At 35.9% G+C, this 21,551-nt stretch overlaps 3 protein-coding genes across 5 annotated transcripts; 2 read left to right on the forward strand and 1 right to left on the reverse strand.

The window, feature by feature from the left end:
• Window positions 1-240: 240 nt before the first annotated feature.
• Window positions 241-6,634, forward strand: LOC110845918 (sodium-coupled monocarboxylate transporter 1). Its single transcript, XM_022092473.2, has 23 exons — window positions 241-956; window positions 2,220-2,272; window positions 2,344-2,450; window positions 2,865-2,930; window positions 3,259-3,277; window positions 3,346-3,378; window positions 3,469-3,549; window positions 3,649-3,685; window positions 3,771-3,875; window positions 3,989-4,038; window positions 4,129-4,175; window positions 4,244-4,287; window positions 4,376-4,484; window positions 4,588-4,661; window positions 4,733-4,768; window positions 4,873-4,961; window positions 5,090-5,140; window positions 5,234-5,278; window positions 5,350-5,599; window positions 5,688-5,726; window positions 5,788-5,872; window positions 6,085-6,174; window positions 6,259-6,634. The coding sequence occupies exons 1-23, from the start codon at window positions 739-741 to the stop codon at window positions 6,412-6,414; spliced, it is 1,884 nt and encodes a 627-aa protein (XP_021948165.1). The 5' UTR covers window positions 241-738; the 3' UTR covers window positions 6,415-6,634.
• Window positions 6,635-7,243: 609 nt separating this feature from the next.
• On the forward strand, window positions 7,244-12,232 carry LOC110845382 (serine/threonine-protein kinase OSR1). 3 transcript variants are annotated; one of them, XM_035849074.1, is made up of 14 exons: window positions 7,244-7,465; window positions 8,764-8,792; window positions 9,016-9,348; window positions 9,550-9,662; window positions 9,781-10,012; window positions 10,089-10,169; window positions 10,250-10,348; window positions 10,423-10,487; window positions 10,582-10,766; window positions 10,902-10,969; window positions 11,036-11,432; window positions 11,510-11,614; window positions 11,734-11,815; window positions 11,907-12,232. In XM_035849074.1, the coding sequence occupies exons 1-14, from the start codon at window positions 7,413-7,415 to the stop codon at window positions 11,985-11,987; spliced, it is 1,923 nt and encodes a 640-aa protein (XP_035704967.1). In that variant the 5' UTR covers window positions 7,244-7,412; the 3' UTR covers window positions 11,988-12,232. The 3 variants fall into 3 exon arrangements, with proteins under 3 accessions (XP_035704967.1, XP_035704966.1, XP_035704968.1); XM_035849073.1 differs by lacking the exon at window positions 7,244-7,465 and adding an exon at window positions 8,367-8,472; XM_035849075.1 differs by lacking the exon at window positions 7,244-7,465 and adding an exon at window positions 8,377-8,472 and having other exon boundaries at window positions 10,089-10,142.
• On the reverse strand, window positions 12,145-16,781 carry LOC110845381 (ATP-binding cassette sub-family F member 2). Its single transcript, XM_022091769.2, has 21 exons — window positions 16,579-16,781; window positions 15,941-16,226; window positions 15,783-15,845; window positions 15,663-15,694; window positions 15,399-15,581; window positions 15,283-15,316; window positions 15,118-15,201; window positions 14,977-15,041; window positions 14,754-14,895; window positions 14,587-14,663; window positions 14,326-14,508; window positions 13,842-13,940; window positions 13,634-13,757; window positions 13,448-13,510; window positions 13,350-13,379; window positions 13,236-13,256; window positions 12,981-13,156; window positions 12,811-12,867; window positions 12,703-12,731; window positions 12,515-12,632; window positions 12,145-12,436 (listed from the first exon to the last, which is right to left on the reverse strand). The coding sequence occupies exons 2-21, from the start codon at window positions 16,146-16,148 to the stop codon at window positions 12,269-12,271; spliced, it is 1,956 nt and encodes a 651-aa protein (XP_021947461.1). The 5' UTR covers window positions 16,149-16,226; window positions 16,579-16,781; the 3' UTR covers window positions 12,145-12,268.
• Between the last annotated feature and the right edge of the window lie 4,770 nt (window positions 16,782-21,551).

Genomic DNA, 21,551 nt, shown 5'->3' on the forward strand with positions numbered 1-21,551 from the left:
TACGAAGAACATTCAATGCAAAACCTGCGAGACCAGAGTCTGTATACTTATATTTACTTTTGTTACGTTCCATTGTCTGCTTACATAACCAACTCAACTAAAATTATGTTGTATTGCAGTGCTTGCGAGTAGCAAGTATACATCTTATTGTTGCCGACAACATCCATTTGATGAACTATTATTCTTCTTTTATACTATGAAAATGGCATATATATTGGATGCTTTGTTAATTAATAGCTTATAGTAGTTTGCATGCGGGACTGTAACCACCAGGAATCAATAATAAGAATATTATCTAAATTATTACCCCATTATCATAATTTTTATTGCTACATTTTGTTGTATTGTTTTATAAGTGCTATATAATTTAGTATTCCGGTTGACTGCAGTTCGAAACAATTTTGTCTGATCTTGAAAAATTACACCTGAACTAAGAAAATAAGTTGATACAAAATAGTGTTTCATTATTCATAGCACGATTAACCCCATTATACATACATAAATACGTTCGTGCTTTTTTTTCCAGCGTCAGCACTGTGTCAATCTGTCTATCATGTCTATTATCTACCAATTTATGTACATCACACCTAATGTGAAGTGGTGTTTTTAACGTTCAATGTGTGTTTGTTCAAGATTTTAGCATTGAGGTTTTGATTCCAAAAAATATTAGGATTCCAAATTTGGAGCTTTTAAAAAAAATCTGTATAAAATTATCAGTAAAAAATTATAACTATCGCAATGGCTAACGGAAACGGAACAGTGGAAGTGATCACGCAAAATTTGTCCGAGCTCTTTGGTTGGCCAGATTATCTGGTGTTCATTCTCATGCTTGGAATCTCTGCAGGAATCGGAATCATGTTTGGATGTTTTGGGGCGAAGCAGAAGACAACTAGCGAATTTTTAATGGCTGGCAGAAATATGGGCACGTTCCCCGTTTCGATGTCCTTAATAGCCAGGCAAGAAATATTCAAATCTGCATTTATCTAATATTTATTTATTTATATATGTATATGGGTTGCATAAGAAATATTCCATAAATATTTCTGTGCAATCCACCCACAATATGTGTGTCCAAGGTTAACCAGGTACACGTCGACGAGATGCCTGGCCTGATCCCACTCACCCCTTGGCATTACTATATATTTATGAGCGTGCATACATATTTTATTTACATGTATACGACAATCGTTTGAACCAATTACCATTGTTTCATGAACTATACTTTTTTTGCACGAGCCATGGTCCGTCGTCGTCTACGATCCATGAATTCCTGATTTTAACTATATCAAATGTATGTATTTGTAGAACCATACTGGTTTTTTGCAAAAAATGTCTTCTCTGAGACTTGTTGAGATTACATAGAACTGGTTATTGTAATGGAAAGAGGATTTAAATTAATTCAGAAACCAATTCATGATATCCTGTACAGGCTTATTCCAAAATTACATATTCGGCAATGCTAAGAGTAAATAGGTTCATTATCATAGCGAATATTTAAACCATAATTTAATTAATTTGAGTGACATATGCCAACATTGCTTATAAATTTCATTCTTGACATTCATTACGCGTTCACGTACATGTCATACTTTCAATGCAAACCCAACAACTTCACAATGGATTGCGTGTTATAATCTGGAGAAGCTGGAAACTAACCTTGAATTAGGACAGGCTACGTTTTTTTAATTAATGAAATAGTATAATTTCAAACTATGAAGTGATAAGTTAAGGATGAAGCGATTTTATAAATTTATTTACAAATACGATAAACATTATTTTTGTCCATTTATGATCTAGCCTTGTTTTTCATATGCAATTTACTTCTTCCTGCCTCTGGCTGAAAAAACTCATTTGACTTTGACTTTCAAAGTAAAAAAAATCATGAACTACGCATATATCAAATATTTTGCCAAAATATTGTATAAAAATAATGCCATCCAAATATTTCCAAAAGTCTTAATTCATGTATGCATGGGTGGCGCAAGGACTTTACATATATAACATTGAAAGTAACTCAAATGTAATCTAATTAATTAAACAAAGACATATATTTTTGCACATCGTTTTTGCACTTCATATGTAGATCCTATATACTCGTCGCATGCAGCGTAAATGGTCAACATTAAAAATAACAAGGGTTTCATTTGGAAAAATTAGACAGTTTATCGCACTTGCATTAAAATGCATTTAATTTATGCATACTTTCTTCTTGTTTACAGTTTCATGAGCGCAATAACTTTACTAGGCACCCCGGCCGAAGTTTATTCCAAAGGTTAGAATTTTATGACCTTGCGTGTCAATATGGACAATAATTATGTACATGGTCATGTTGTTTGCGAGCAGGAACGCTATATTGGATGATAGGACCTTCGTACGTCGTCGTCATGGCGAGTGCTGCCTATTTGTACTTGCCAGTATTCTATAATCTCCAAGTGACGTCCGCCTACGAGGTAAAAGTGTCAACGTACATATGTTTCTTATGTAAAAATGACCAATGCTTAAAAATGAGTGGTAGCAGTACTGATGACAATTTCCGTCAATAGGGATGCTAATGTGGTGCCCGAAATTTCAGCCGCATACCCCGAACGGCATTTAAATTTGACCGATTCACATTAATGGGCTTTATTTTTTATCCGAATTAAAAATATTTTCTTTTATAAACGATGGGATTTTAAACTTGAATTATTTAATAGTTTTAACTGATCAGACCGGTTTTATCAAAGCGCAGCTGCTGAAAACCGCTACATATATCCATTTACTTTTGGTTAAAAAAAATGTTGCGAAGTTGATAATTTAATTGGCTATTGAAATGATCGACATTATTATGCTCACGCAAATAAACTAAAAATATTTGCATCTTACAGTACTTGGAGCTGAGATTTTCAAAACCTGTCAGAATGTTGGGATCAGCAATATTTACAACTCAGATGGTAAGAAAATTGTGCTACTTAAAATTGGAAATTAAAAATGAATGATTTTATAATTTCATCTGAAGCACTTGATTTTCCTTCAAGTGAGACTTATGAATAAGTTTGTATAAGCACATCACAGTCTGTGATTCACAGATGTACCTATATATTTGTGGACCTATGTACATACGTGCCATGTTGCGCAATTTACGTTGCTCCCTGTCCTTTTCATGTTATTACTGTCAATTAATTAATGCTCAACAAAGATGATAGATTATAATTATGATATGTAAATACCGCATATGAAATAATATGATCTTAACAATCTAATTTTCCTTAAAAACTTTAGACAATCTACATGTCTATAGGTGAGACATAACCTTAAAAAGTGTGTATTCAAAAGTCAATGTGAATTTCATAAAAAAATGTTTTCTAGTGGTATATGCTCCAGCCCTCGCATTGAGTCAAGGTAAGTAGAGCTTTGAACTTAAGGCAATAAGTGAAACGTACTAAATTATGATATAAATCATACTTATTTTTATAATACTTATTGAAACAGTTACTGGATTAAACTTATATGGATGTGTCACAGCAATTTTTGCTATTGTAATTTTCTATACGGCTTTGGGAGGCATGAAAGGTCAATATAAGCATGAGATTTCTTTACAATATATTCATGTATATTATTATGTATAACAATAACGTATAATAATAAATAAATATACTTTTTTCATGAAAGCTGTGATGTGGACCGATGTCATTCAAACAATTATCATGTAAGTCTTAGGATTCCGATTAGTCAAATGTTTTACTAATCCTACCCGATTGATTGTTATATTTATATTTTTGCATTAATTACAGGTTTGGTGCAATGCTTGCAGTTGTAATTAAAGGATCGTATGACTTGGGTGGCTTTGCGAATGTGTGGAGTATTTCGAATGAGGGACAAAGGATTGAATTCTTCAAGTGTGTAATGCATATTTCCCTCTTTCGAATATGTTTGATATTCCAACTGAAATGTTCCTACTTTATAATCTAATATGTGTATAAAAATGAACATATTTCTGATTTCTATTTAGCTTTGACCTTGACCCACGAACTCGCCATACTGTTTGGAGTCTTTGCATTGGTAATAACTGTAATTGTTTTGGAAATATCCCGTTGATTGGATTGATCGTCCCGTCGGTTGGAGAGTTTATTAATCACTATTTGAAAATAGGAGGTTATTTTACTTGGATTGCTGTTTATGGAGTCAACCAAGCTCAGGTTAATAGAGAATTGGGGTTATTCTCAATTCATGTATTTTCAAAATTTTATGTCGACTATTATTTCAGGTTCAACGTTATCTCACTGTTCCCACGATGAGACAGGCTCAAAAGTATGTATTTACGCCAGGAAAATGACTTTACGAGAATCGAAAGAACTGCATTGTGAGAATCTGTGTAACCATTTGTCATTTATTTCAGTGCCATTTGGATGAATTTCTTCGGGCTTTTTGGCCTGTTAACCATCTGCTGTTACGCCGGACTTGTAATTTATGCCCGTTATGCCGACTGCGACCCGTTGATATCAAATGTATGCAATGCAATTTGTTTTACATACTGAAGTTTGGTTTGGCATTAATTGAATCATAACATATGCATGTATTTTCATTACTTGTTTATTCATGGGAAACTAGCGAGTGAAAACTCCAGATCAATTATTTCCTCTGTATGTAATGGATACATTGGGGTCAATTCCGGGTCTACCAGGGTAAACCAAATAACTTTCACTGACGTCACATTCCGTATTCTGTAAAAATACATCAAACTGTGTTTAAATAGGCTGTTTGTGGCTGGAATTTTTTCGGGAGCCCTCAGGTAAATTTTTTCGGGTGCCCTAAGGTACCCATGATTTTTGTAGAAATTTATTCTAAACTCTGCGTTTCTAAATCGATCACAATACAATACTAAGTATTACGCAGTACGGTATCAAGTGGGCTAAACAGCTTGGCTGCAATCACATTGGAGGATTTTGCTCGACATTTCTATCCAAACATGACTGAAACAAGAGGTACACATGTAGAATATGTTATTTTTAAACATCCTCGCCCCCAGGTTAATTGCTTAACCTTTTGTTGGAATATCAATAACACTGATGAGGATTTGAATATTTAATTTGATTTTCCTTTGTTCACCCAGCCACAACCGTTAGCAAAGGCTTGGCTGTGATGTACGGGCTCATTTCTTTCGGTAAAATTTGTTATATCCTCCGTATGAAAATTTGAATTGTATAATCTTGCAATATTGATTATTAAGCTGTATATATTTGCGTTAACTTGATAGGATTGGTATTCGTTGCTCAACAGTTAGGTGGAATTCTTCAAGCAGGTCCATAGTCAAATTTATTGGTCCTAAAGTACATGTCGTAATAATGCATGGATGATGATGAATCCCTTTAGCCCTATCGATTTTTGGTATCATTGGGGGGCCTCTACTTGGGGTCTTCACATTGGGCATGTTTTTCCCTTGGGCTTCTTCGAAGGGGGCTTTTACAGGGACGGTTACAGCCCTCGCATTTATGGTTTGGTTGGGCGTGGGTGCAAATATGGCGATTGCAAACAAACAAATTGTGACGCCCAAGTTGGATATCAGTGTCTCGGGATGTAAGCACGGCAATTTTACTCTCCCCCTGACGAGTTCGGGAGAAAGGTGAGGTTACCCCGGTTAATAAATAAATTACTTTTGGGTTACATCGTGTAGTTAACATTTATGACTGATTACATTTTATTTCGTACAGCGGAGGACTGCTGGAATTTTATCGAATTTCCTACATGTGGTAGGTAGCGATTAATGCAGAATAATGACGGGAAAATATTTGATGATGCAAATTATTGCAGGTATTCATTGATTGGATGCTCAATCACGATCGTGATTGGATTGCTAGTTTCTTTTTTAACTGGAAAGAGAGACCCACGAACACTGGTACGTTTCTCTCGCAAATTTTGAACAATTTTGAAAATTTGACCGGAAGTACTTACATACAATTTATTTACAAAATTTTCATCAGTATTTATTTTTTCCTGATAAAATTTTCCTTTAGAATTTTTACACAATTTAGACAATTTGGACGGAAGTGCATACGTCAATTTGTTTATGAAATTTACATGCGTATTTATTTTCCCTATATAAAATAGGATCCTCACCTTATTAGCCCACCTATGGATAGGCTTATGCGAAACTTTCTCCCTGAGAGTTTTCAGTGGGACTTGGGATCTGCAATCAAAGTGAATCCTTATGTTTAATCAGCGATTTGACTTAATTAGTTAGGCAAAAAGTACACCAAAACTAATTAAAATTTTTACTTTTAGAAACCACGAAATTTTAGCAACGGAAACGGTGCTCAGACTCCGAAAGCAGAAGAAAATGGACATCAGAATGGAAGGAGTCTTTCGGGGATGGATAATCCTGGATTTAATCATTATGAAGACTATGAAATGAGAAATGCCTTAAAATTAAAATCTTAATGCATGGTTTTTGTAGCGGTACATTTGCATATTATTAATACGCTGTGGTCATTGATACTTAACTGACAATTTTATACACTTTAATAAAATTAAATTCTGAACTTTACATTTGTGCTCCATTGTGTTTATTAGTGACCAGTACACAATAAATTGTATTCTTATAGGACGAGAATGACATTGTAAAATATGTACATAATGAATAAACCAGTATAATTTGTAATAAATTTTTGTCGTCCTCATTAAATTGTTGTTTACGAAAAACTTTTCACCTAACGCTACTGGTTTCAACTGTCTCTCTACATATACGCAAAACAATTTGCTTTTGATAACAATGGATTGACTGTTAAATTGAATAGGGAATGAAAAATCATTACCAGCGTATGTACATACTTACGTATAACCATTGTATAACACTTCAACTACATGAATGTTAAAGTGCATTTTGGTTGATTATTGGTATGCCTGGGACAAAATAATAAATTCAAATAACATATCGCCAAAATGTGTCGCGTTTTATTATAATCTCGATCGGTTGAGTCAACGTGACACTCATCGTCATGCTCATTCTCATCATCACATAACGCAGGGGATTTCAGATAACTGTTCCTTGATAGTTGGCAGCTCTCTTGCTTCTGTGCTGACGACGGATACCTACATATAATAATCATAATACTAATAACAATAATTCTGCTCCTGCTTCGTGTTTTTCATCACAAACCAAATCCACCAAAACGCCATTAAACAAATATCACTCGATAAAGCAGGGAAATCAGGTTCAATTTGTCATTGTGATCGTCATGTATTGATAATCACATCCTGCACTTGCGCGTCTCTTACCGCATTCAGTATTATATTTTTGTATGATAATATTTCAAAACCTTTCATATTTTCATACTCTGTTGCACAATTTTTTAGTACTACAATTTTTACAAAACTGTAGGTATAAGTGATTTTTTCAAAAATTTTAAATTGCCCACAAGTGCAAAGCTAACAGAAGAATGAGCTCGTCTAGTAACAGAATCGGTAACCCGATGAAGTTTTCATCCAGCAGGTATGAAAATTTATTTTTTATTATCTAATATTGGCGATCACGTAATTCAAGGTGAATCTACTGAAGCAGCGTCACCCAGCTCAGGATACAATATTTGTTCATTGATACACGTCTAACAAATGTAGGGAGGACGAGGAACGTGCCCAGAAATAATTTTCTGGGCCCGTTTTATTATCCATTAAGATTTTTCATTATTTATGTAATGTTGAAAAGATAATTGAAAATGTCGGTATTAAGAATTTATGCCCTGTTCCTGGTAAGGCTGAGGATGAGTGACTATTAGTTTAAATACCACAACCTGAGGAATGAAATCCTATATTGCGACGACTGTAATAGGACGAATGAAAACTTATCATAGCCGTAACATAAAAAAATTGAAGTATTTAAAATATATATTCAAATATAGTGACAAATTTAAAATTTTGGAACAAGAGGAAAATTCCATGTCAGCCATACCAAATATTGTGCATTCCAGGTGTAATTATTATGATACTAGATTTGCGAAATCACGTTCCTATTTCAGCATATAGACATGCATACACTATAATCTATAGATAGACAATAAAATCCCAATATACTTACCTCCATATATGACAATCACCATTTTCCTTTTTAATTTTACAACGCATCATCTAATGAAGATAAAGTAGTAAATTTATCCTTAAAAATATTTATATGCCATATAATATCATCTATTTATTTTTAGTACAATATTTTATGGGAGAATAATTAAAGCTTTGTTTGCCATAATTCACAAAAGTATCGTTAAACGAGGTCCCCACATTGCATAGATATTCTAATAACTGAAGAAATACCAACTCGATTTTATCAATCAGGACAGAAAATATTGAAGTTAGAATCTGACAATATTGTAACAAAACTCCAAAGCTGCCGTGTTGTGAGCCGAGTGAAATTTGAGTACTAGTTTAAATGGCTTCTAAGCGCATCAATAAGTTTCGAACAACTGTTCCGACAGGAGCTTATAATCCCAGCATATACGCAGTCAGGTAAAAATGACCACATAAGATTGGGGTCGACAAAGTGGAGAGAGATTTTGTTGTTTGAAGAAAGTCTTGCCTGTATTTCACCGTTTATCCTAAGTGAGATTACCGAGGAGAGAGCGAGAAGTCTCAAGTTTTCTCATATCTCCTAAAAAATACATATATTTGGATGTACGAACGAAAGTTCCTATAAAAATCTAAAATCCTACCGTCCTCATCGCCTCCTCCTCACAATAGTTGCAAATTTTCCTAATTGTAAGATCATCATAATTATTATATTTCTTGCTCTTTTTTCAGAAAAATTTCTCCCGGCCTTGCAGCACCAGGTAATGAATATTTATGCACTATTGTTTTCTTGTCTCAATTTTTTCCCATGACAGAATGGGATATTTCTTTATGAAAATACTTTCCTGTACAACTAAATAATTTTTGAAAAGTAACATCAACAAATTTCTAAATTTATGAATTCTCTACCTCAACACAACTAATCTCAATATAATATGTGCAATATGTTGTGAAGTCATTCTAACATTTTAATTCACCTGGCAGGATCACCTGGGACATTTCGTCGCACATCTGCTAGTGACCACCTGCCCCCACTCTTAACGCCGGGATCTTCGTCATCGTCGTCGAATAATATTAACAATGGAGAGGAGGAGTCGACACCTCGTTTTCGCAAGTCGGGAGGGTCGGGGCTTGTTGGTGGCAGCAGTGGCGGGAGAGCGCAAAGTGGCCAGAGAGGAGACGGAGATATCAACAACGCGGCGCAAGAAGGATCCTCCGACCCCACCAGTCTCTCAAAAATGGCCGCGGACATCCCTCCCGCGGTGCAAACCCCTTGGTCCAACATCAAGGAGGACTACGAGCTCAGAGAGGTCATCGGTACGTCCTCTTCCCCCACACACCCATCCATATTTCAGTGTAGCAGCAGCAGCAAGTGGCTAGTTTTAGCCGGACATCCTCATTAACATTACGTCCATTTAGCACCTCTTACTAATGAGCATTGAGAAACATCATGCTTATTGCTTAGTGCACCATTGGATAAGTAATTAACTAAACGGATTATTAAATGTACCTTTGCAGGGGTGGGGGCGACCGCTGTGGTTCACAAAGCTTTGTGCATTCCCCGACAAGAAAAGTGCGCAATAAAACGGATCAATTTAGAAAAATGGAACACTTCAATGGAGGAATTGTTGGTGAGTCAAATTGGACCATATGCATACAGTTGTGCGGTAGTTGGGCGTGACTGCATATTCTAGTTCATGGATAGATATTGATAGTTTTAAAATTATATTGGTGTTTTTTCTCGAACAGAAAGAAATCCATGCAATGTCATCATGCAACCACGAGAATGTGGTCACGTACTACACCTCCTTTGTCGTAAAGGAAGAGTTGTGGTTAGTCCTCAAGTTGTTAGAGGGTGGTTCCCTTCTGGACATAATAAAACATCGGATGAAGCAACCTGATAGTAAAAATGGAGTATTTGACGAGCCTACCATTGCTACCGTATTGAAGGAGGTACTCAAGGGATTAGAATATTTCCATTGTAAGTAAAACATTTTATTCCACATTATTATATTCAGCGATGGAAATCTAATGTAACTCAATAATTAATCACGCAGCCAACGGGCAAATTCACAGGGATATCAAGGCCGGGAATATTCTCATTGGAGAGGGTGAGTTATTCTACTATTACTCAAGTGGTACGGGAAACGTTTCCCTTATATTTTTGGCATTGATTTGACGAAAAAACATCTAGTAATTCGAATTCGTTGTATGTAAGATGGGACTGTTCAGATTGCCGACTTTGGGGTATCAGCTTGGCTAGCGACCGGAGGTGACTTATCACGACAGAAAGTACGGCACACTTTTGTGGGGACACGTAAGTAATAACAACATTAAAGACTAAGTAAAAGTTGTAAATACTTTATTTTAGTTGTTTTTTTTTTAAATTAGCGTGCTGGATGGCTGTCGAAGTTTTAGAACAGGACCACGGATACGATTTTAAAGCAGATATTTGGGTAAGTTGCATATGTATTAGCCGACATATACAAGTAAATTAATATATAACGCGTTAAACTTGCAATATTTGTATAATACGTTGCTTGTTTCAAGTCCTTTGGGATCACAGCAATAGAAATGGTGACAGGAACTGCCCCATACCATAAGTACCCACCTATGAAAGTGTTAATGCTGACCTTACAAAATGACCCGCCGACAATAGAAACAGGAGCAGAGGATAAAGACCAATACAAAAATTATGGAAGAACAATAAGAAAAATGATTGCCGACTGTCTCAGGTAAATCAACTAGCATTATTATTATTAATTATTGCTAATGTTGTGCAGTTATTTTATTATCACTTGAAATAAAATAATTTATCTTTTAAGAAACCAGGATATGATTATATATATACAATTAATTATCGTTTACAGCAAGGATCCAGCCAAGAGACCAACTGCGGCGGAGCTGTTAAAACATCCCTTCTTCAAGAAAGCAAAAGGTATTCAACATCAAAAAACTCTAAGTAAAAAACTGTATTTAAATAAATAAAAATGCTTGTCAAAAGACAAAAAGTATTTGCAACAAACACTGCTTATGACCGGGTCCACTCCTGAGGTTAGAGTTCCAAAATCAGTGAAAAAGCAGCCTGGAGCAAGCGGAAAACTGCATAGAACTCTGAGTGGTGAATGGGTGTGGTCCAGTGATGATGATGAGCAAGACGGGACTGAAAATCCAGCCAAAACTGTCAGGAGGCATTCCTCTGCAACCATATCGAGTACCGATTTACCAGGTGATACTATTACAGCACCAACTGATGCTACAGAGAAAAGTCGTGGTGATAGTGAGGCTACGTCGTCTGAGACAACGAAGACAAATAACGAAAGCCCTTCAGCAGTCGGTCAAGTCAACGTTGATAGTGTTGGACTTTCTAATGCGACCGTTAACCTTGTACTACGAATGAGGTAAGCAGTTATGAATCGTCATCAGCCCTGTATTTCCACAGTATATTTCTTCTCACGATGATAAATAATATTACTAGGAACGCGAAACGTGAATTGAACGATATCCGATTCGAGTATCTGCCGGGGAAGGACTCTGCGGAAGGGATAGCGTCAGAACTGGTGGGAGCTGGTCTAGTCGAAGCGTAAGTGAACTAAGGAGGACATTAGATTATTTGTTTGTTGACTCTTTGTTTAATATATGCATATGTATGCATGGTACACCTGAGACCGTTTTTAAAAACATTTTCTTTCTTATTTTCAGTAAAGATATGAATGCAATTTCTGCTAACCTTGAAAAGCTCATAGAAAAGCGGGATCAAATGAAAAATATTACCTTTACATTGGTAAGAAAGAATCGTTCCCTAAATTAATTTGTATTATGCCAATTGCACCTATGTGTATCACTCATTCAAACTAAAAATTTCTCTATTTCAGAACTCTGGTTGCCTTTCGAATGAAACACCCGATGAAAAGGCTTTAATAGGCTATGCACAAATTAGCATTTCATCGGAATGACCTCAAGTCAGAAATAATCGAAATAAGACATAATGCAATTTGCCATATTCATGAACTACTACTACTACTCGCGCGCCAAGAGAACAAGTGTCCGGTGATGGGTTTCGTAATTAATTTTAAGATGCATGATGAAAAAAATCTAGATTTTCGTTAGCGCTTTCCATAAAACAACCATGTAATTCCCCAAGAATTAGTATTAAATCAAGAATTAAAGTTTCGCATCGTTTCATCTTATATAATAATAATAATAACGAGTAATTGCGCACTTATTTCTACTTTCGTTATTTAACTTTCTTCTTGTTGGTGGTGGTAATTTTCTTGGGTTTATTTACGGGTTCATCCTGGTCATCTTTCACGATTTTGCTCTTCAAATGAGCCTTATATGACAGAATATCACCCGGCCATTTGGTCACCGTTTCATTTTCACATACCCATATTTCCTCAGCAACCTACAAGAATACCGCAATGTTTGAACAGAGTTTTTGAGCATTGTTATATTTTTTTATTCATGACAAATTTATGTGTACCTGAGAAATCAATCGGAAGTCGTGGGACACTAGGACCATACCCCCATCAAAATCATTTATAGCGTCCGCGAGCGAATCAATCGTTTCTATGTCGAGGTGATTTGTAGGTTCATCCAGCCTGCAAAAAACAAGTATGTATTATCGAGTGAATGTATTGCATATGTATTGTTGACATATCCTCCACTTACAGCAATAAATGTGGTACTTGCCAAGATAACTAAAGAAGAAATAGAAATAATAGATCATTAGGCCATAATTAGCAGGAGGGACAAATTTAAACTTTTTCTGTAACCTACCCACGCAAATACAACTCGGCAACGTTGTCCATCAGACAGTTGTCGCATGGGGCTGACCTGCAATTATAGAACAGAACTTTGTGTTAAGTAATGTAAATATGACAAAGTTAACGACAATGTGAAACCTCTGTACTACTGTTATTAAATACATAATTCCTAATTGACCTTACCTGTTGCTTTCCCGATAACCCATACCGTCCTATAATTCTTCGCATCTCTTCCACCTCCTTCACGTCAGGAAAACACTTCATCATATAATCCAAAGGCGTCATGTCCATATCCAGTAACTCGTGAAGATGCTGATGGTATCGCCCAAATCGTAGATGCGAATTCCGTCGAATCATACCTACAAATAATTAAATGAAATCTTATAGTATGAATGAACGAATATTTCTATATATTTGTTAGAATGGTTGAGACCATACCAGAAGTGGGATGGAGTTCCCCTAAAATAAGAAATCAAACAAGCACATTACACACAAGGAAATAAAAATAGCAATTTTGCTATTTATTTTTATTTTTAGAATTGCAGAACTTACCAAAAATCATCTTCAACAATGTACTTTTCCCTGTAGAATAGCAAGTTAAATTACAATTTATATAGCAATATGCTCACTTTCTCTATATCTCTACTTACCGGCACCATTTGGGCCTACGAGTGCGATCCGTGTATCGAGATCGATACCGAATTCCAAATTGCCTATAAGAAAAAAAATCAAGTAAATGTGAGCTCATTAATCTCGTCGTTTTGTAGAATATGTATGAGAAAGTACTCTATGGAGAAAGTAGAACAAAGTAGGTTTGTTAGGAATAAAAAACTTACGATAAATCCAAGGTGTCCCTTCCTTATAACGGAAGCTAACATTTTGCACCATAATAACTGGTGGTGGAATCGTTCCACACGAAGGAAACGAGAATGACAGAGTCTTGTCAGCGACAACTTTCTCCTGTTACCAACAAAATAAACCATTTAAGTAAAATAGAATTTCCTTATCTATGATTTTCTTGTAATGTGAATCCATCATACTTACAGCCAATCCTCCAGCAACCATTTTTGCAAGGGTTTTTTCCTTACTCTGTGCCTGCCTAGCCAGCTTTGCGCTTCCGTGACCGAATCTTGCGATGTAGTTCTAAAAATAGTCAAGTCAACTTTCAATTTACTTTTTCTGAAGAAATTTTCATAAATAAACACTACTACGACTTTGTCTTAACAATTACTTGTTTTTAAGCAACAACATATGGCATCAGAAAAACGCTTCACCAATTGAAATCACAATTAATTCAACATTTAGAAAAATAATCATCAAGCATTTCGGCGAATACATGCTAATTACTAGCGAATGGAGTCACAGCATAAAAGCGTAACTCGACACTCTGCCAGTTGGAGGATGATCCATTAGAAATGCCACGACTTTTATTTTTCAAAGTGAAATTATTCATATCGGCCTTTTATCATCATTATAGTAGTATTCATTATTACATAGTGAAATTATACACAAGTAGTTTTTATCTTACTTTCATATGGTCGATTTGTTGTTGTTCCCAGTTGTATTGTTTCATCTGGTTTTCCAACAATTCCGACCTCGCCTTCACAAAAGAATCGTAGTTCCCCGTATAAGGTTTCAACATTTGCTTCTCCAAGTGAATAATATTGGTACAAACGCCATTCATGAAATCTTGAGAATGGGAAATGATCACCTGCAATTGATTGAATTTGTGATATTTGTAAAAACTAAAGAATAAGAGGAGAGTACGATAAAATATGCAATTACGAACCAACATTCGCTTATACTTCGACAATTCCTCTTCCAGCCACACACAGGCATCCAAATCAAGGTGATTAGTTGGTTCATCTTCACAAAGCAAAACAAACATAACCTATTTATCTGTGTCCACATTTACTGCAGCGTCTAAAGTTGGAAAAATTTAAAGTTCATGAATACCCAATAGGAGCAAACTTGGTTTTAGATACAGCGCGCGTGCTAGAGCTATTCGCATTCTCCAACCTCCGCTGAAATCTTTGCATTTCTTATTCTGCATAGCATGGGTGAATCCCAAACCGTTCAATATGTACGCTGCACGTACCTAAACAGAAAACAAGGACGAATTGATATCAACTACTTTGTGTTTTCAATTTTCCGTTGACTTATTTATTTGTGATCTTACTTCTGCAGTATCCGCAGATATTTCATCCAATCTTTCGTAAACGTCCATAAGTTGCTCTTGAGATTCTAATAAATAATACAAGATTTTAGTTATTAAGACTACAAAAATTCAAAGATTTCATATGCTAGTATCTAGTTATACCATCATCTTCACAAGCCACCAAACTCTCTGCCAAAGTTTCTAGCCTAACTCGCTCGGCATCGACCTCCATGACGCACTGTAAGGCTGAAAATAAAATAAAAAGCATATATTTATGTATTTATCGCAAATGAAGTCATGCAAATAAAATAAAAATATAAAGATTACCTGTCTTATCCGTTGCTGGCATTTCACGATCGACCTATTTCCGGAGATAGGTTGTTTAATGTGTTACATGTATCTTGCAATAACATAATATCTATATATAAAATTATCCATCTTACCAAGAAAATATCAATATGATCCGGAACAGGAACTTCTCGATTCCCCACAACAGCTAACAGAGTACTCTTGCCACTTCCGTTTGCACCCACTAATCCATATCGCCTTGTACAATTCAATTCCAGCTTTGTATCTACAAGGATTTCTCGGCCATAGAAAGTAATAGACAACATGTCTATCTTGATCTACAGGAAACAAAAAACGAATAAAAAAACGTACAGAAAGTTATTTTGCTGAGTTATTTCATTGTTTCGTTTGTGAATTACGTCTCGCGACTTCGGGTGCAGTGCGAAGTTCCCTAAATAAATAATTAGTAAAATATATAATTTGAACACTCTACAACTCTACACTCATATATAGCAACTTTTAATTGTATAAAAATGTACCTGTACAAGCCCTGGCTTCCGAATTCAACCTTGCCTCTTTCTCCAGCTTTTGACAAAGCAATTCTAATAAAATGCATCAAATGGAAAGATTGGTCGATTATTTCGTTAACGTGATAAAACGAATAAACTAAATTACATTACTAATCATTACTAAATACCTTCTCGTTTAACAACGTCGTCAATGTCACCATTGGTATCCCCAGCCCCGTTGGTTTCTCCATTTCCGTTCGTCATCGAATGACCATTGGTTTGTGGAGTTTCTTGCCCTTGGTCGTCTCCATTTTCAACCGATTTTGGTTTACCTCCTTTCGTCTTTGCGGCCTGTTTCTTGGCCAAATCGCGTTTCTTCTTTGCGTCGGAAGGCATTTTCTCAGAAGAGCCGTTGGCCGAATGATATATAAAGAACAGAACCTCTTAAGATCTTCTAAGATGAACTTGAATTTTCTGAAAATTGAGAGAAATAAATATACACTCCCAATTACAAAATTTCTCAAAAGCTCTATCTTGTCCATACAACTTTATAAAATGTGCTTATGGAGACTGATTAAAATGTCAATCAATCAATCGATCAGTAAATTACATACTTATTTAGGATGTATTACGTGGATTAAATTACAATTGATTTACGCAATTAATTAACCATTATAACCTTGCATCTGGCATGCTTTCCAAATTGCTTTAAAAAACCAGTTTCATGATGCGTCATGTCTGGGTTTCAAAAAGTCGCAAAATGTATGGATGACCTATGACGTACGTACGTGCGTAAAAATTGGGACAACGAACCGAATCCTCTTACCTCTTTTTGTTATCAACGGGTTTATCGTAAAACAGTTGTTTTAAAGTCCTACGATGATGAAAAGATGATGACCAACAGTTTCCACACAAGCCACACCTTGACCTAAATTTCAATTTCGAGAAACTTTGAAATTTCCGAGAATCCAAATTGGAGCGGAGGTAGAGACGAGTAGGTGGGCTGAGCACGGGGATGAAAAGGATTTGACTGGCTCCTTGCCGCCTTCTCAACAGACAATCGGGGAACTTGACCCACCTCACGCGCCGTAACTGAGGCCTTTGCAGGGGGCCAACTTCATTCCTATGAAATCCAGGCCAGCTGAGCAGTTTGGCAGAAAACCGATAGAGGGCCTCTCAGCCGCCTCCCTTCAACACAACCTGCTCGCCTTGCCCCAACAGGAAAATGGTGCTTCCAGTCCCGAGAAGCAGTGTCGGAGGGAAATATGAGACTATCTCATATTTCATTTTATTGGGTGGGCATGAACAGGTAAGTTTTGGAAGCATAGTCGTAAACTTTGTCGCATTGTGAGACTCTATATGTATATTTGCCTAATCGGATTAATGATGAATGTGCATATGCAACAGAGACCAGTTCCTACCATCAGATCGTATAATTAGTCAGATCCAATATCTCATTAGTGCTCGTCCATGAATAAATTTTCGGGGAGAGAGAGAAATGAGACTCGAAATTGGAGATATTTTCAGCCTTCCGTCTTCTTCTTACTACGGTTGTAGTAAATAGTCGTTGTAAGTATCAGGATAAGTGCTCTCAGGATTAAAACCATATACATGCAAAGGCCAGAGCAGCTCGATAAAATAACCTGTAAGACAACTATACACGACACAATTATTAACGAGGCAAACTCTTGACAGATAATAATATAGTAATGAACTAGTAACCTGATTCTGGCTCACGTTTCATTTTCATTTCCTTAATGAGCAATCCCTGTCAAATAAATAAGTGAATAAAAGTTGAAACAATTCCCAAAAAACTTTCATCCGCAGGCAGGGATAGATAATAATAATAATGCGACGATGATGATGATGATGGCTCATTCCCAGAAAAAAGTAGATAATTCACTACTCGTGGTGGTAGCCTTCCTATTATAGCAGTAGTTCTTTTAACAAAAGCTGGTGGCAGTCATTCAGTGGCCTTGTCTTAACAACACAGAAACATTGCCAACAAAAGACAATGGAGGGGAAGGCAGACGGACGGGAAAAGAAGGGAAGAAAGTGCATATGTACCATAATCAGAGCACCACCATTAGCTCGGCCAAAACAGGAAGGAAGTCTCGACGCAACACAATAATAATTTTATATCGCAAAGCCATCAACAACGCTGAACAAAACCGACAAGTAATTCGAGTATGTGTTTGTGCAACCACAAAATACCATGTCGACTTCCAGAATCCTAAGAAGTGTACGATGGTATAAAAATATGAAAGATGATGAACTACGTACTTACATACGTTTGCCTATGTGTCATGTGTTTAGCAACTGATACTACGGATTAGGTCTACCTTAAAGTTTATATACTCTAATTTCCGAGTCAATGTGATTACAATTTTAACACACTCTGGTTGTGCTGTACTTGGAAGTATTTGCAAACAGTTGAACACCTTGCAATTTCCCCAGGATGGATAATCCATATAAAATACCCATGGTGTATTATAATTGCCGTGCAAAGATATAATAGTCCAGCAATAAATTAGTTATGCGTCTATACCCGTTTATCCCTTTGACATTATTGCTAGGAGGGATTGGATCAGGTTCAAAATAATCAAAGAGGTTGGTTGGGCTTGTGTTGGTTGGTGTCGTAGTCTTGGGGCCACTTTGAAATCCGCTTTCATTTGTGGTCATAAATTAGCCATTCACAGTCCCAGCGAACAGTCTTCTCCGATAAATTCCCGTATTATGAAGTCTCGTCTCTCTCGCTCTGTTCTTGTTTTTGGCAAAGGAGTCAAAGTTGCCAATATTATGGGACGACACTTCTTGTGCACTTTCTCCGTCATCCTCTTCCTCCCCCACTATCAGAAAAGCGGGGAGCCTCACTTTCACCGCTCCAACTTCCAACTCGTAGACAACTAACTCTATCGATGGTTAGGTTAATAAAAAATATGAACATAATCATGTATGTTATTATGATACTATAGTATGAAAAATCTACATGCATCAAGTCAAAAGTCACAACCTTGGCATAAATAAGTCACCAAGTTCAAAAAGTTCATGATATGGAGAGTTCCATTGTGTACACATATTCAAAAGCATTTATCATAAACACATTTTCATAGAATTTAAATATTTTTTTGGATTGGGTACACGTTCAAACCTACATTCAAACCAACCCAAAGTAACGAAACGCTGGCTCCACGAGATCCGAAGGTGAGCTTCTTTCTCCACTCGAGTGCTGCTGCTACTTTACATCCTTCACAAAGTTTTGCAAAGGAGCTATTTTTCAGTTGACCGTTTTATATATTGAATGCTTTTGGAGAGGAGTATCTTTGTGTTTGCAGGGCTTTTCTCTTCCCACGACTGACTTTAGAGTTTGTTACTCTATAAATACGAGTCCTCACAGTCAGTCCCTCTTCTTGCACCATAATGTGGGGATAACATGCTAGATTTACTACAATTGTTGAGAGAAAGTTATCACTTGGTCGTGTGGTGTGTGGCATGAGACTGACTGCTTTCTCCAACTCGAGTCTTTTCATCCAGTCCAACACTTAAATTTTATCTTGAGTTAGTCAGTCAGTGAAAAAGGCAAAAGTTCTCCTTTTCAATTACAGTCGACAACGTCACTTGAAACTTTTGTTTGTATACAAAGCGACGAAGAAGAGAAAGATTCAGAAATCAAGGTAGAAAAGATTTGAGAAGATTGGCATGGGATTTGAAGAATCCTTAAAACACTGTCCTGGAAAACTTGCCTTAATTGCTTTCTTTGACTTGAGCATGCAGTACTTTTTGCAAAGTCAAAAATTAGAAATACAAAATTGTACTGCACCATTAGCTCCATATTTGCATGTATGACGTACAACACATTTATACATGTAGTGAAGCATATATGAACCAATTATTTAGTAGTAAACGTAATATAAAAATAGAACTGCCAATTTAGTATGTCCGATTTTTTCAAAGTCAAGACAAGCTATTTTTACCAAGTCACACATATCTAAACGCTGAAAATACTAAATGGAAAGTTCAAAAGACAGCACAAGAGGTTCTGTGAAGTGGCTACATTATGCACTCCCCTCCAAAATGTTTTAAGTTTCAAACTTTTTTTTTTGAGTATGCCATTTTTCAGACGGATCCGTAGTTTAGCCACAAACACATACGCAGCAATGTATGTAAATAAAAAGAGCCAACAGTAAATAACTTTCTGAAAATTGCCCTGCTCTCAGTGTTTACATGGTTTGTGTATGTACGAAGTTACATGGTCGACTGTCCCCAATTTTGAGGCTGTTGCGCTGAATTTCTCCTGAAACCGACACTACCACTTATTGAATAGCAAAACTAGATTCCAAGAAAGCCTGCGTTGAGGAACACAGATTCGTCTGCTGGCTTTATAACTTCTAGCGTCGCCTGAAAACATGGGTCCATTTCAAACGTTGAAAGTTAGTGAAAAAGCACTCGATATTTACATACATACCATGACCGGCCACATTTACGGTATTTACCTAAACAATTCAAACTAATAATTAATAAGTTGTACGCACACTCGGGCTGATTATTGGCTATTTTAGGATAGTTTATGAAAAATGTGGTTTGGTTATGAAACACTGATTCCCTAGATTGCAGTCTATGTGGAAATATAAAGGTAGATAAAGTATTGATTTCTTATTTATAGTTACGAATTTTATAGGCGCGTCGCGTATTTATCTATCTATGCAAAACTAATAAGAATGATAACTTGGGCTGAATATTCAAGACTGTCGTCTTCCAAATCCACTTATGGTATATTTACGTGTACCGTAAATATCTGGTGTCTTTTGTGCTTAAAGGAACCTCATCTTTGCTGTGGTATTCTTTGTCATTCTGTGCAATCTTCGTTCAAATATTTGAATTCATCAACCCTGATGAAAACAAAATTCAGTGTTCTTGTTTTCTCTGGTGTGGTTTTAATTAATATTCTTCTATCCATCCTTGACCTTAATTAAAGTTAAGGAAGGAGAATCTCCACAAAGTTCTCAAACTTTATTCTAAGAAAGAATCTAAAAATAGAGTTCACATGAAACTTATCTATTCGTATTTTATTCAAGTTAGTTTTATGAAAAATTGACAAGTATTTGCTAACTGATAAATACGACGGTACGAATCTCTGACAAATGTTTGCATATTTTGAAATTTCACTATTAAAAAAATAACAATAATAATAACAAGGGAACCTTAAGTACTGTCATATTTCGATTTTATTTCGGATGGTCTTAATTGATAGATAATTTAGCGTAACTAAAACTTTGTCACAGAACATACGGTGCAAAATCACGTTTTAGCGAAATATTTGGCGAAAGTTGCGCCAAAAAGTACAATTTTTCCAATGCTTTTAATATAGATAACAGCCTTCGGAATAATGAAATGAAGTTTATAAGTTATACACCTGTCCGTAATTTCATGCTGACCACCAATATGCAAAAAAACAATCCAAACAATTGCCATTTTTTTAAATTGGGAAAATCTGGATAATTTTCTCAATTTGGATTTCGCCGTTTTTTGACATTTCAACAATTTCCAGCTTCTTTTAAGCATTGCAAAAAAGTTTTCCAATAATAATTTTCCCCATTACAACACAATGGGAGAAAATTTTCAAAGATTGAAATTCACAATTTTTAATGAAAAAAGATAACATGACCAATGCTAGTCTATTTTACGTATTATTCAAAATTGTTGGCTATATTTATTTTTGCACGTTTTAAAAAATTCTGGAAAATTGTATCGCCAGTTTTTAGCATATTCAACAAAATAACTTTCCGTATCTCGTTCGAG

Source organism: Folsomia candida, unplaced genomic scaffold, assembly GCF_002217175.1.
Source record: "Folsomia candida strain VU population unplaced genomic scaffold, ASM221717v1 Fcan01_Sc003, whole genome shotgun sequence".
Lineage (NCBI taxonomy): Eukaryota > Metazoa > Arthropoda > Collembola > Entomobryomorpha > Isotomidae > Folsomia > Folsomia candida.